General features: G+C 45.8%; 1 protein-coding gene across 3 annotated transcripts in view; it reads left to right on the top strand.

Moving 5' to 3' along the window:
* The window catches only part of Cep85 (centrosomal protein 85), a 37,044-nt gene that overhangs the window by 19,154 nt on the left and 1,982 nt on the right, over positions 1–15,908 (top strand). For all 3 annotated transcript variants that reach the window (XM_028759712.1, XM_028759713.1, XM_028759714.1), the window contains 9 exons: positions 896–1,029; positions 1,480–1,597; positions 3,257–3,442; positions 6,878–7,030; positions 7,516–7,670; positions 9,118–9,211; positions 10,014–10,064; positions 13,749–13,856; positions 15,357–15,582. In XM_028759712.1, the coding sequence (XP_028615545.1) occupies positions 896–1,029; positions 1,480–1,597; positions 3,257–3,442; positions 6,878–7,030; positions 7,516–7,670; positions 9,118–9,211; positions 10,014–10,064; positions 13,749–13,856; positions 15,357–15,582 (1,225 nt within the window). The remainder of the gene's footprint in view (positions 1–895; positions 1,030–1,479; positions 1,598–3,256; positions 3,443–6,877; positions 7,031–7,515; positions 7,671–9,117; positions 9,212–10,013; positions 10,065–13,748; positions 13,857–15,356; positions 15,583–15,908) is intronic.

The raw sequence follows: 15,908 nt of genomic DNA, 5'->3' as shown, positions 1-15,908 counted from the left end.
TTTGTCCTGGAGCTTGCTTTATAGACAGGCTGGTCTTGAACTAACAGAAAGCCACCTCCCTCTGCCTCTCCAGTGCTGGGATTAAAGGTTACCTCACCCAGCCCTAAAGATTATCTTTGAAGGGCCAGTGAGATTGGTCAGCAGGTCAAGGCAATGCTGTAAAATCCTGAGACATGAGTTCCATCTCCAGAACCCATGTAAAGGTGGAAGGAGAAAACCGACTACATGATGTGTTCTCCGCCCCTTCCCTCCCCAACACACATCCGCGTTTGAAGCTGAATGTGATGGTGCTAGACCCTGCCTTGAAAACAGCAGGGGTGGGGATAGCCGGTATTTTTGAACTCTTGGCTGAACTTTTTTTTTTAAGCTTTATTTATTTTATGTATATTAGTACACTGTAGCTGTCTTCAGACACACTAGAAGAGGGCATCGGATACCATTACAGGTGGTTGTGAGCCACCATGTGGTTGCTGAGAATTGAACTCAGGACCTTTGGAAGAGCAGTCAGTTCTCTTAACTGCTGAGCCATCTCTCTAGCACTCTTGATTAGTTTTTTGTTAAGCTGTCCCTGGTTCTCCCCTCACCCCACCGTGACCCATGCTGCTGAAGAATGAGAAGGGAAAAAGCAGGGTGTATTCTCCTTCCCTGATCTGTGAGCTGATTTAATAACTGACCTTAAAAACTAGAGACTGTCTGAGCAAAGAGTTTAGTTGGCAGACATCTGCCTAGCAAGTTCTTTCCAGTCTTGCATCAGAGCTAAAATTATTTTTAAAACATTGACTTTATCAGGCTGAGCCAGACTAGATCTTGACTTCCAATCCTAACTGACTGCTGCTCAGGTGTTTCCAGGTACCTGGGGTCAGGCTCAAACCTCCCTGACCTGTTTGCCTTCCAGCTTCAGAATGGAGCAGTCTGTCACCATCCTGCTGCTTTTACTCCATTACTGCCCACCTTAGAGCCTGCACAGTGGATCAGCATCTTGAACAGTAACGAACATCTCCTGAAGGAAAAGGAGCTCCTCATTGACAAGTAAGAAGGCGGGGTGCTGAGAGACCGGGCTCTGCTCAGGCAGGCCCCGTGGCCAGGGTGTGTGTGACCCCGATTAATCCCCTGGTTTAAGGCCTTGCCTTCCCTCAAGGTAGAGCCTGGTTGATATGCAGCTTGGTCTTGATCTTACTAATGTGATAAGCCAGTGTCTCTGCAGGGGCTCTATGGAAGGAAGGCTTAGGGGGTTGGGAGGGGGGTTCATTATAGCTAATCTTTCCTCGGTTTTCCCCACTAAACTTTTTGTCATTTAATCCTACTTTTTCAGCAAAATATAGTGTCCAGTATACTTTCGTGGTAAATACATAGCTACTGTCCAAAATGTGATGTCTAGAATCAAGGTCTGAGGATTGTCACCCTTCTGTCTAAGGAAAGGGGCTCACACTGTAAGGGGTTAATGTCGGGATCTCACATCTGACTTGGTTGGTTTTGCAGGCAAAGGAAACATATCTCTCAGCTGGAGCAGAAAGTGCGAGAGAGTGAACTGCAAGTCCACAGTGCCCTTCTGGGCCGCCCTGCCCCCTTTGGGGATGTCTGCTTGTTGAGGCTACAGGTAAACATAGCCCCCAAGACAGCACTCTTCTTACTATAATTTAGTATTTTCCCTGTATTTAGATATCCAGGAAATACAAAAGGAGTCAAATGACAAAGGTGTCCTGCCCTTAAAGAGAAAACATCTTAAACTTTGCTGAATTCTTGAGAGGTTAGAAAAGGCTTCAGGAGAAAGTCCAAATGTCTTGGGATTAGAAGATACTTGGAAAGCAGAGGGCTGTAGATAGTTAAGGTCCTAGCATCGAGCGATCATCTTAGAAGTCCTTGTGTTTTGTATATTTGTTTGTGTGTGTGTATGGGTGGGGTTTAAAAAAAGATTTATGTGTATGACTGTGTTGCCTGCATGTATATATGTGCACAGTATTCATGCCTGGTGCCTGAGGAAGTCAGAAGAGAGTGTGCAGTTGCTATAAGTAATATAAACCAGTATGCCATCTCATTAGCCCTATATATTTGTGGAAGCCAGGAGAGGGCATCAGAAATCCCTGGGATTAGAATGACAAATGATTGTAAACTGTTACACGGATGCTAGAATCAAACCTGGGTCCTCTGGAAGAGCATCCAGTACTCTGAACTGCTGAGCCATCTCTACAGCCTGGTAGAACTCTTTTGTTTGTTTTTCTTTTCTTTTTGGATTTTCAAGACAGGGTCTCTCAGTGTAGCCCTGACTGTCCTGGAACTAGCTCTGTAGACCAAGTCAAACTCAAACTCAGAGATCTGCCTGCCTCTGCCTCCTGAGTGCTGGGATCAAAGGTGTACACCACCACTGTGCCGCATTCTTAGAAGTCTTTATCTGTCAGCCTGGTCAGATAGAGTGGCAGAGGCAGTGGGAGGTTTAGAGCCCTTCTCATTTGTATTCCTTTGTATGTGGGATCAGTTTAGAGAAAACTGTGTTCTCACTGGGGCCATTGTCCATTAGGATTGAGAAGGAATCTGCTTTTGTAAACTGAGATTGTGCCATTGGTGCTTTTGAGTGATGAATACCACATTGTCGTATTAAGGCCTGGTCAATCCAATAGCATCAAAATATCACCTACTTTACTGATAAGAACAAGGATGAGGAGAGGAAGTCAGGCCTCCAGCCTGAGTCTTGGGATGTTTGTCTGTGGTCCTTCCTTAGTGCTGCTCTCTTGGGTATTTCTGTGGGTTTTGTTTGATTTCTATTGTTATGCATATGGGTATTTTGCCTGCCAGTATGACTGTGTACCATGTGTGTGCCTGGTGCCCATGGAGGTAAGAAGGGGGATTTAGATCCCGTGGAATCAGAGTTACAGGCGGTTATTAATTGCCATTTGGGTGATGGTACTGAACTGGGGTCTTCGAGAGAGCAGCCAGTGCTCTTAACCATGGAGCCATCTCTCCAGCTCCAGTACTGTGTTAAAACAGTGGCTCTCCTCATATTTGAGAGCACATCTGAGTCATGTGAAGGGCTGACCACAGCACAGGTCACTAGCATCTGCCCCTAGCATTTCTGATTCAGTGGGCCAGTGAGTAAGATTGCAAAACTTAACAAATTCCAGGGATGAGTGCTACTGACTCCTTAGTCCTAGAGAGGAAGCACTGCCTGTAGAAATGACTGGAGAAGGGTGACACTTGGCCTAAAGTGTGGTGGGAACATGTAATCCAGGGAGCCAGTTACATATTAGAATGTTTTTGACAGGAGCTGCAGCGAGAGAACACTTTCTTACGGGCACAGTTTGCACAGAAGACGGAAGCCTTGAGCAAAGAGAAGATGGAGCTTGAGAAGAAGCTCTCGGCTGCCGAGGTTGAGATGCAGCTCCTCAGGGAGTCTCTCAAAGTGACACTGCAGAAGCACTCGGAGGAGGGCCGGAGACAGGAGGAGAGGGTAAGCTGAGGAGCTGCCAGCTCTAAAGCACAGGAGAGTTGGAGCCGGCCCTCTCTGCCGGATACTCTCACCTATTTCTGTCTGTTCCCCACCAAGAGAAGCAGTTAGATGACACTTCATTGGCCTTTCACACAGGGCCAGGCTAGAGCTGGAGCTCTACTTCTCGGCTTCATTTTTACAAGATTACTCCAGTCAGGAAGAGTTGTATAGTCTCTCACTAACCCAGGTTCTGCTGTGCTGCCAGCTCCCTGGAGGGAAACCAGCCTGGGCACAGATGTAACAGATGGCACATAGCAAGAGGTTTAGGTGCCTGGGGTAAACCTAACTCCAGTCAGTCTGGTATCTCTTCATCCTACTGAAAAATGGAGAAAGATTTCATGCTTGCAGCTAAGAGTGTGAGTTTGTCAGTGCTGTTAGAACTCCTTAGGAGAAAATTTGTCACCATTGGAGAAGGACTTTAAAATTGTGGGTTTCTGTTGGTTCTCTAACTCACAGCTTTCTCCACAAGTATTCCTGGGGGACGTATTGAGCTCTAGGCTACTTGTCTAAAACTCAGTTCCAGCAGCGCTGTTTTGTTGGATTTTTGTTTGCTACACAGCTCTCACTGTAGCACTGTAGAGTCCTGGAACTCTTAGATCAGGCCAGCCTCAAACCACCTGAGCCACCTGAATGCTGGCCTCCACCACCCAGCCAGGGCTTCTTTCTTTAAATTTTACTTTTTCCTGTGGAGCAAGTACACAGAGGGCACTGTGGGAATTGATTCTCTCTCCTTTCACTGTGTGGGTCCTGGGACTTGAACTCATCAGAGTTGGTGGCAAGAGCCTTCACCCATTGAGCCACTGGCCTTGAGTTGATAGAATCTTGCTTCTGCCACTATAGGCATTCTTTTGCCCTTTTACTCAGTCCAAGACTCCAGCCATGTGTGACACCACCCACATGTGGGGTGGGGTTTTCCACCTCAAGTAACCTAATCTAGATAAATCCTTCTTTACAAACAAGGCAAAAAGATTATCTCCTCAGTAGTTCTCGATCCTATTAAGTCAGTGAGTAAAAGACTTTCTGCTAAAAAGTTCCCACATTGGAAGAAGAAAACCAACTCCTGAAATTTCTCCCTTGACCGCCACATGTATGCCACAGGTACCCTCACACATACCATACACAGACACAGTAACCATTTAAAAGGGGGAAATGCCAGGCCCGGTGGTACATGACTTTAATCCTAGCACTCAGGAGGCCAAGGCAGGCATAGTTCTGTGAATTTGTGGTGAGCCTGGTCTGTATAGCAAGTTCTAGGCCAACTAAGGCAACATAGTGAGAACCTGTCACTAAAAAAACAAAAATAAAGGGGCTGGAGAGATGAATTAGTGATTAAGAGCACTGACTGCTCTTCCAGAGGTCCTAAGTTCAATTCCCAGCAACCACGTGGTGGCTCACAACCATCTGTAATAGGATCTGATGCCCTCTTCTGGTGTGTCTGAAGAGAGCCAGAGTGCACTCATATACATTAAATAAGTCTTTACAAAATATATCACATGCATTTTATTTTAAAGATTTTAGTTTATTTATGTGTGTGAGTATATGCCAGGTATGTGGTGGTTCCTCCTGCATTGGGTCTTCTGGAGCTGGAGTTACTACAGGAGGGGGCGAGCAACCTGACATGGGTGAGCCAGCCGGTTCAGGCAGCCCTGGATTTTTTTTTTTTTTAATATGGTTTTAGTCTTACTGTTTTACATCTGTTGTGTGTGTGCCTCTGTGTGTGTGTGTGTGTGTGTGTGTGTACACAAGGTGTTAGATAACTCTAGAGATGGAGTTACAGGCGATTGTGACCCACTTGATGTCAGTGCTAGAAACCAACCGTGAGGAACTGAGGTCCTTTAGAAACAGCACTCTCACCTACCAAGCTGAGTTCCCACCAGCGGGTCCACTTTTGGGAGATACTGCCTTTGCTATGTGGTCTTGACTAATCTAGCCTTCACCATGAAATCCAGGCTGGCCTCAAACTGGAGACAGTCCTCTTAAGTGCTGAGAATTATACAAACTGAGAGTATCTGTGTAGATTACCACACATAGGCCACCTACTTTTGTTTCTTTTCTTACTTTTTTTTTGAGGTAAGATCTTCCTATGTAACCTTGCTGGCCTCAAACTCAAGAAGACTCGCCAGCCTTGACTCCTATCTTAGTTCAGTACCACACCCAGCTTGTCTTTTTTTTTTTTCTTTTTTAAAATACTTTATTTATGTTTTATTGTGATCACTTTATCTTTTTGGCTTTCAATCTAGAATTAGTTTTTTTTGTTGTTGTTGTCATTTTTCAGTAAGCTTCCCAGGTGATTTTGTTACAAACTGCAATGTAGAAGTACAGCTCCGGAGCTTGACGTTCCCACCTCCTAGATCTGAGATGAAGTCATTTTTAAAGACTGTACTAGCCGGGCGGTGGTGGCATACGGCTTTAGTCCCAGCACTTGGGAAGCAGAAGCAGGTGGATTTCTGAGTTTTAGGCCAGCCTGGTCTACAGAGTGAGTTCCACGACAGCCAGGGCTACACAGACAAACCCTGTCTCAAAAAACCAAAAAAAAAAAAAAAAAAAAAGACTGTACTTAATATTGTCATATCCTTGGGGGAAGTGTCTCTGCTCTGACAGAAATTATCTGCTCCAATTTCCTTGGTTTTTTGGTTTTTTGCTCCCCCAGCTTCCTTATATATAAACCAAAGAAACAACACTTTATTGAATTCCTGCTGAGAATTCAGCAGAGAATTTAGGGATAGGATAATTTAACAAAATGGATCTAGTCCATAGAAATAGCCATTCCTCTTACAGAGTTTACTGCGGTGATTCTGTCGCAGCAGCGCCAGTTTGTTTTTAATGCTTCCCTGTGTTTTGCCTACAAGTATGTCATCATGCCACGTTCATGTAGTACTCTTGGGGCCCAGAAGAGGGTACCAAATTCCCTCAACTGGACATACAGGTAGTTGTGAGCCACCGTGACAGTGCTGGGTCCTATGCAAGAGCAGCTCTTAACTGCTGAGTGATCTCTCCAGCCCAGATGTTTTGTTTTGTTTTGTTTTGTTTTGTTTTGTTTTGTTTTGTTTTGTTTTAAATAAAGTCAAATTTTTATTCAAGGGATTTTGATTAGTTTGCTGTCCATCCAAGTCAGTCAGGTTCAAGATTTCTGAAAACAGCCCTTTTTCAATGAAAAATGCTTAATCCACTTGTGCTATCAGCTCTTTATGCTTTTATCTCTCCTTCAATTAAAGACACAGTCATGACAACTTCATGGTTCTCACCCAGAGAATTTCTGTAAACAATTTACTTTAGAAATCATTTTAAAGTAGATCTGCCTCTCACTTGCTGATCAAGGGTCGAGACAGCAGTCACTGAAAAATGTTGATAGCGTTAGAGGAATAAATAAAACAGATGTGATGTTTCTTTCACTAGGTCAAAGGTCGTGATAAACATATCAATAATTTGAAAAAGAAATGTCAGAAGGAGTCAGAGCAGAACCGGGAGAAGCAGCAGCGTATTGAAACCTTGGAGCGCTATCTGGCTGACCTGCCCACCCTAGAAGATCATCAGAAACAGACCGAGCAGGTAGCAACAATCTCTGGCTCTACTGGGTGTAAGCTGGGAGTGGCCAAGTGAGGGGGCACTCGCATTATCCCTGAGTCCTTGAAAGGAATATCCCAAAGGAGTCATGTCTACCTAGATTAACAACGGATGCATTTTCATTTTTCAATTGAGACAGTCTCTCTATGTAGTCCTGGCTGTCCTAGAACTCACTATGTAGAACAGACTGGCCTCAAACTATGAGAGATTACCTTGCCTCAGCCTCCTGAGTGCTGGGATTAAAGGCCTCCACCACCATGCCCAACTTGGTTTGTTTCTGGGAAAAACAAGGTCTCATAGAAAAGCCCTGACTGGTCTAGAACTCACCGTGTACAGCAGACTGGCTTGAACTCACAGAGTTCACCTGCCTCTTGCTGGGATTAAAGGCATGTGCCACTACACCCAGCTTCAGAAATCTACACGTTGAGATAGCTACTCATTCTGGCTAAGCATGGGATCCTGTCTCCTAGCTTAAGGATGCTGAGTTAAAGAACACAGAACTGCAAGAGAGAGTGGCTGAGCTGGAAACTCTGCTGGAGGACACCCAGGCAACCTGCAAAGAGAAGGAGGTTCAGCTGGAAAGCCTGAGACAAAGAGAAGCAGAATTCTCCTCTGCTAGACATAGGTAATGCCCTGTGTACTTGGAAGGAGGGAGTTTGGTTCTGGTGCGGTGTTAACTCTGGTGTTTTTAACAGTGTTCATTTTGAGTGAATGTAAAAACCCCTTCTAAGAACTTTGTTTTCTTTGAATTGAAAGTTATTTATGAGCAGGGAATTTATCTTTGTAGGGTAGGTGGGGGTATCCTAGTACGATTGGGAGCACCCATCCCGTGCTTAAAACAATCCTTAAGAGCCTGGTGTGGCAGTGCAAACCTTTAATCAAAGTAGTTGCACTTGGGAGGCAGAGGCAGGCAGATCTTTATGAGTTCAAGGCCACATTACTCTACATAATTCCAGGCCAGCTAAGACTATATAGTGATACTGTCTCAAAACAATGAAAATGGTTTGTTAAGTAGGAAATTAAACCAACTATATTTTCAGAAGTGAATCTTGCTGCTAAGGCCTAGGGATTATCCACATTTTGAGCCTGTAAGGTGAAGGCGACCAGAAGCATGCATCTATCTTACCAGCTTAGAATTGATTTGGAAATGTTTGTTTGTTTGTTTGTTTGTTTGTTTTTACAGATTTATTTATTTATGTGAGTACACTGTAGCTGTCTTCAGACACACCAGAAGAGGGCATCAGATCCCATTACAGATGATTGTGAGCCACCATGTGGTTGCTGGGAATTGAACTCAGGACCTCTTAACCACTGAGCCATCTCTCCAGCCCTTTTTGTCTGGTTTTTAGTGGGGGAGGGGATATTCTAGAATTTCAGATTCATACCACTATGCCCAGCTAAGAGTTCTTTGTTCAAGTTTTTAATTTTTATATTTTGATTTTTTTTTTTAATTTTTTTTGCTTTTGTTTTTTGAGACAGAGTTTCTCTGTGTAGCCCTGGCTGTCCTGGAACCCACTCTGTAGACCAGGCTAGCCTCAAACTCACAGAGATCCACCTGCCTCTGACATCTAAGTGATGGGGTTTAAGACATGCGCCACCACCATTCAGCTCAAATTTTATTTTTTAATATGAAAACAATACAAGAGCCCTTGGCAAATACAGAGTTGATGCTATATTGTGCAGATAGATTCTGGCTCCTGGTAAAGAAAACTGAATTTGAGTATCATCTGGCAGGGGCAACCTTTATCACATGATCCTCAGGTGTGGGTAGGAGGGTGTTACTGTTTTGCTCCAAAGACATAGAAAATAGTAGAACCAAGAGTTAAAAGTCACAATGGGGGCTGGAGAGATGGCTCAGCGGTTAGGAGCACTGGCTGCTCTTCTAGAGGTGTTGAGTTCAATTCCCATCAACTAGGTGGTGGCTTGCAGCCATCTATAGGGGAGCAGATGCTTGCTTCTGGCCTGGGAATGGATACGCAGCAGGGCACTCAGACATTAAGTAAATAACATTTAAAAACAAAAGCCACAGTGGTTCTGTTTTCATAGTTCTACAAGAAGAAATTGTCTTTCAGTTTTCAAGATAAACAGTCTGTGGAGGAAGCCAGTGGAGAAAACCTCAAAGTGGGAATGGAATCCCAGCAGAAGGAATGTGACTCCCTCCGAAAGGTGACTAGGGTTTCTGAGTCTGGCCTGGGTGGGCTGGGAGGGAAGAAGAGATTTTATACAGGGGAGGAACCAGGAGTTCCTGATCTTAAGCTACCCAGGGTCTGATTGAAAGAGCTTTTATCTCTTCTGAGAAGTCAGCCTTGGGTAGAAGTTTACATTTTCCATATTCAGTCTTATCACAGGCAGATTGCTTATCAAGAATATACACAAAAGTCACGGGCAGCATGCCCATCAAATGAACTGGGATGGTGCACTGAGTCCCAGGTGCACTGTGGCCATGGTTCAGGTCCTAGAGAAACTGCTAACGTTCATCAAAATGTTAGCGCTGGGGAGGTAGCTCAGTTTCTCAACTCTGCAAATAATAGAGATCCATAACCTGCTGTGAAAGAGATTAGCAAAAACATCCAAAAATGGTTCAGAGACCACATAAGCTCTTGAGGCACAGAAAGGGACACTTTTGAGAGTCTCTCCTAGAATAGTCACTGTGACCAAAGCTCTAACCCTATACCCATTGTAGGTAGCCCTGGATAGGGAGACCCACTGTGCTGAATTTGTGCTTTTGAAGAACGTGTACTGGGAGTTCCTCCCACTGACTGCGGTCATTAGGTGAAGGTCTGTCTATTGCATTCCTCTGTAAACCTCTATTAGAACCATAGCCCAGTCAACGAAGGTCAGGAGTCTGAGTTATAGTTCTGTAGGTCGTGCCAGCCTATCCTCACCCGGTCTCATAGTGGGTATAGATGGTCTTGGATGTCACATCAGCCTTGTGCTTGTAGCCTTTCTTGATAACTCTGCCTTTCAGATAGTGGAGAGGCAACAGCAGAAGATGGAGCAGCTGCACTCCCAAGTCCAGGTGAGCAGGAGACCTAACTTCTCCTTCCCTTCTCGGCCGGCCATACGATTTGCTTCTTGTTTGCTATTTCTGTGCCTCCCGTTTTGTTGAAATGACAGATATGATAGTGGTTTTCTGAGAGCGAGCTCTCACCTTGGGAGGAGGGGTGGATTCAGGAGAGTCAGTGGGAGGAGGGGAGGTCAAGTCCAAGTTTCTGAAGATCCTGCGGATGAATGATGTGGCATTCACCAGGCGAAGAGGAGCTGACTAGGACGGTAGTGGAGTCCTGTGGGAGGAACGTCAAGGTGTGGAACCGCATAGTTTAAACAGGAAACTACAGACACTTTGATGCTGTTGAACTACAGCATGTGCCCGTGAGGAGACATTTTGAGAAATGTGCAGTTAGATGATGTCATCTTTGTGAACATCACGGAGTGGACTCCTGAGACTCTCCATCACTAGACTGTCTGACAGGACCGCATTGCCTTCTGCAGTCCACCGCTGATCACAGCGGCCTTACGCAGTGCTTGCCTAGGTTGAGTTTAAGGAAGTGAGTGGAGAGCTGAGCATACGAGGGTACGGGCAGGCCTTCTCTATCCTACATGTTAGCATCTAGTTTTAGTTTTCTGTTTTACCTTGCCTGCATGTATGTATGTGTTCCATGTGTGTGTTCCACCTATGTGCCTGGTGCCCACAGAGGTCAGAAGGGGTGTCAGTTTCCCTGGAACTGTAGTTACAGATGGTTGTGAGCCTCCATGTGTTCTGGGGCTTATCCTGGCACCCCGTTTCCCCAGGAAGGCAGCAAAGGTGTATGGAGTCAGTGATTGAGGCCAAAGCTGCTTTATCTTTGACAATTTTTTAACTATTCCCTGTTCTGTGGCCAAAAGCTACTTACTTTTGTTAATTCTTCTCCTCCTTTAACTCTTTGCTATTCTAAACCCAAAAGCCTCTGGCTTCTGGTAATTTGACTCCAACTTAGAACAGCAGGTGAATTAGAAAAAAGGCTTAGTTTCTCTCTGTCTCAAGGGCCCCTCCCTCCCTGGCCAGGGGAGAGGCTTGAAGTTCATTAATGCTTTGTGAGCCAGAGAGGAAAGAAGAGGAAGAAAGGAAGAATCCAAGCACACACAGACACCCACAGACACATACCCTGACTGGTCCTGACCATCTGTCTCAATAATTCCACAAGTGTTCATGCATACACACTTACATACATACATATTGTACCTACACATGTATGTATGTATGTACAGACAGACACACACACACACACACACATATTTGGTGGATGGGGCTAAGCCCTAAATGCCACACTTTATTTCTTCTCTCTGGCCTTCTTATACCTTCTGTTCGTTTGTTTGTTTGTTTGTTTTTGGTTTTTGGGTTTTGGGTTTTTTTGGTTTTTCGAGACAGGGTTTCTCTGTGTAGCCCTGGCTGTCCTGGAACTCACTCTGTAGACCAGGCTGGCCTCGAACTCAGATATCCACCTGCCTCTGCCTCCCAAGTGCTGGGACTAAAGGCGTGGACCACCACCACCCAGCCTTCTTATACTTTCTTAACACAAAAGTTCTTTATAAAATTACTTCGTAGATAAAACATTACACAAAAGGGAGTTACAGAAGGATGTAGCTAGTAAGTTCAAAGCAGTGTTTCCTTTTAAGCTCAGTATAAGTTCAAAGCAACAGTCTCACCTGGCCTTGCTTTACCACGCCTGTGGCTTCATCCTTGGACCAGACTTAGAATGAATGTTTTGCCTTGATCAAAATTTGTTCCAAGCCTGCTTACTTATCCCAGTGCAATTAGCCCATGACACATGAAGGTTTACAGAGCTCCATTTGTACCTTTGTTCTCTAGGAGGCTTGAGATTACTTGTAGCAGTTTACGAGTTCCATAAAGTTATTACCAGAAATTGTGAAATCATCAATTTGTCTATACAGCCTTAGTACATGAGAATACATCTTCATGTTGATCTTCAGAAAATATACCCAATAGGGTGGGCTGACGCCCAGGCTCTGTGATGATATAATAGTGACAGGAAAGGCATATCCGCAGCAAGAAGCAATCTTGGATGAAGTCTCTGGTGACCTTGCCTCTCAGAGCGCACTCATTGAAAGCCATGAAAAACAGTTGGCCATCTCCAGAAAACTCACTTGCATGTCTTACCCTTTTCTAGATGACTTCTGACACATGTGTGCTGGGAATCAAACCCAGGTCCTGTAAGAACAGCAAGTGTTTTTAACTGTGAGCCATCTCTTCAGCCCCCTGCCATGTTAACTTTTAATCTTTAATGGGGATCTTATTAGAACATTAGTTGTAGTGTGGGATGGTGAGGTTTACAGTTCAGGCTCAGCGAGAAGAATGGCATCCTATAAAGAGGCAGCAGAAAGTCTAGTGAGGTGTTAGGGGAATGTGGTGTAAGACATGGTGACAGAGGTGTAAGGAGACAGATGGAAGAAACACCTAGAAGGAATCAGTGACTGACAGGGAGTAGGGTCTTGAGGAATAGCAAGGAGCTGTGCACCGCAAGGATAACTCCTGCTTCCTATTTTCAGTCACAGTAGGAGTGTTCATCAATTGATTCTCTGAGAAATCTCGAGTGAAATAGACTCAGGTTTTACATAGGCCTGTGGATTAGTGAGGAAAGCCTTTCCTGTGTGTCAAGACCAGAGTTCAGACCCCAGCACCTGTGGAAATGCTGGGTGTGTGTGGCAACCTGCTCGTAATCCGGTGCTAGGAGTCAGAGCCAGATGCAGGATCCTTGGAGCAAACTCATTAGCTAGCCTAGCTGACAGGTCAGCACTGGGCTCAAGTGAAGACCTTTCCTCAGTAGATGAGGTGAAGAGACGTGAAGAAAAGGCCCAGTAACTCCTGGCCTTCATACAGAATGAACATGGGCATGCTTGCTCACACATGTGCAAGAACGCATATGCAGCACACACATGTATATGCAGAAAATAAAAGGGCTTCACACCAAACTGTTGAAATGCACGGAGGAAAGCTGCAGACCTGCCCTTACATGTAGCTGTGCCTGTGTAGTTCTTGCTTCAGTTCTTGTCAGGAAGTAGTCACACCTGGTGAGCATTTAAAATGCCAGGGTGGCTGGGCGGTGGTGGCACACGCCTTTAGTCCCAGCACTTGGGAGGCAGGGGAAGGCGGATTTCTGAGTTCGAGAGTTCGAGGCTAGCCTGGTCTACAGAGTGAGTTCCAGGACAGCCAGGGCTACACAGAGAAACCCTGTCTCGAAAAACCAAAAATAAATAAATAAATAAAATAAAATGCCAGGGTTTAGTTGTCAGTGGCTTATTGAGTGGAAGGGTTTTAGTCAGTGGTTCTCAACCTGTGCAACGCGACCTCTTTGAAGTTGGTGGATCCTTTTCACAGGGGTTGCCTAAGACTGTTGGAAAACACAGATATTTACATTATGATTCATAACTGTAGCAAAATTACAGTTATGAAGTAAAAATGAAAATAATGTTAGGGTTGGGGTCACCACAGCATGAGGCACTCTATTAGAGGGTCACGGCATTATGAAGATTGAGAAGCACGCTGTAAGAGGAAAGTAGTGCTTCTCAGCTCTTCCCCTGCAGCCCTCAGAGCAGCTGTGGGAGGTGCCCTTCATTGTGTAGCTCAGGGGACAGGTGACAGCATGTACGTCAGACTTGTTACTCTTGGTGTGTTCTGTACAACATCTTGCCATGTCGTCTTTAGAGCCAAAAGCAAGAACTGGCACAAGAGGAAGGGATAAGCCAGGCATTGAGAGAGGAGGCACAGCGGAGGGAGACAGCCCTGCAGCAGATGCGCACAGCAATGAAGGAGGTAAGCATTGGCCAGGCCCATAGAGCCTCCACAGATCGGATTTCTCCCTTTGCCTACTCCATCCTTCCCTTCCAAGAGTGGAAGGGGATGTAAGCGTCTTAGTAAAGGAATGGATAGTAGCATTGTATTTTCCTTTTATGTGAAAAGCCCTAGGCTTGTCTTAGAGTGGCCATAATCACTCAGGAATGGTTTTCAGAGGCAGGATCTCCTCCTTTCCTCCCTCCCTCCTCAATCTTCCTGCAGCCCCAGGTTTGTGAGATCGGAGGCGGGGAGAGATAAGAAAAATGATGAGGAGGGCATTGTTGTACACATGTAATCCCAGCAGTTGGGAGGCTGAGACAGAGCTCCAGGCTGTCTCACACACAGCCTCAAAATGAATGAGGATTTGGTGGTATCACGAAGTGAATAGAGTTGTCGGTGAGGCCTACTGAGCTCACTGGCCAAGTACCTAGGAAGACGTCTCCCAGATCTAGGGCTCTTATATGGCCCAGTGTGCATAGGGCAGAGAATTGAGGCGGGTGTGGGTGTGTTAAGCTCTCAGGATGAGGGAAGGAACTCGAAGCCAGCCGAACATTAGGAGCTGCTCTGTATAGGGAAGCCTATCGACCATAGTGAAAGTGTGAAGTGTAGAGTGCTAGATGTCACCTCCCCAGAAGAGATAGTCTGGTTACATAGTGTGTTCTGAGCCAGCCAAGGCTACCCTGTAACAAACAAACGAAGGGTTGGGGATATAGCTCAGTTGGTAGAATACTTGCCTTGCATGCATGAAGCCTTGAGCTATAAACAGGGGGTGGTAGTGGTATATACTTGTAACCTCTGAACTTGGAAAAGGTGGAGACAGGAGGATCAAAAGTTCGAGGACATCTTCAGGACCAGGCCAAACTGGTCTATATGACCATGTCTTAAAAAAGGAGTGGAGGCAAGATGCTTTTCAGCTCTGGATCTTCAGGTCTCTTATCTTTCTCATCGACACACCCAGGGCCACTAGCAGTCTCACTGTCTCCCTTTCCCCTTTATTCCTCTGACAGCCTGTTATCAGGCTGCTTGCTGGTGGCCACTTTTGTCAGGGTGGCAGGGAGAGATTGAAACCAGTGTCTCCTCAGATTTCACTGTTCACATTAAGCCATCTCTAATAGCCTGGCTAACAGAGCTGGCTGAGGACTGGCTTCAGATAGAGTTCCTCGGGGGTGGGAGATCTTCTCTGGTTCCTGGACCGAAACCTGGAGGCAGATGATTCAGATCCTGCTGAGGAATAGTTTCCTCTCCAGTGCTGGATCCCTAAGGGCCTGGGCTCAGCCTACACACGGGAGGAGCTAGTGTCTGTAGAGAGGAAGAGGGGTTGGGGACCATGGCACCAAGCCTGTGTGGGTAACACCGGAGGGAGACGTTGTCTGTGACTCCATTTCTCTTCCACACACATTCATATATCCATGTACATTCAGATACACACTTCCTCTGGCTCTCTTTGGGTCTTAATCAGTTTATCATTTGTTTGCTTAGCTCTCAGTGCAAAATCAGGACCTGATTGAGAAGAATCTGACGCTGCAGGAGCACTTGCGCCAGGCCCAGCCGGGGGCCTCATCTTCACCAGACGCGGCCCAGCTGGCATATGAGCTGCACCAGGAACTAGCCAGTTGCCTTCATGATCTGCAAGCTGTCTGCAGTATTGTGACCCAGAGGGCCCAGGGCCACAATCCTAACCTCTCTCTGCTCCTAGGCATTCACTGTGAGTCATCCAAAGTCCCTTCTCTGACTGTCCAGTGTGGCTGTTCTTATGGTAACTGTGAACCAGGTGCATAGGCCTGGCCACTGCTTTGTGGGAGTTGTCAAAGGAAGTGTACTGTAAGTGTTTCACAAACAGGCCTCCCTAGAGGGTGCTTCCATGGAGGACAAACAGAAATCCAGCCTTAGGCAACAAATTATCCCAGTTTGTTCTGTAAAAGTGTCATGCCCTTAGAGAGAGGGGTGGGAGAAAGGAGAGGGGAGGAAAGAGAGGAGAGAGAGAGAGAGAGAGAGAGAGAGAGAGAGAGAGAGAGAGAGAGAGAGAGAGAG

The sequence above is a fragment of the Grammomys surdaster genome, unplaced genomic scaffold, assembly GCF_004785775.1.
Source record: "Grammomys surdaster isolate TR1022 unplaced genomic scaffold, NIH_TR_1.0 126313, whole genome shotgun sequence".
NCBI classification, from domain to species: domain Eukaryota; kingdom Metazoa; phylum Chordata; class Mammalia; order Rodentia; family Muridae; genus Grammomys; species Grammomys surdaster.
Note: the sequence above shows the minus strand (reverse complement) of the source record. Positions and strands in the feature narration are given on the sequence as shown.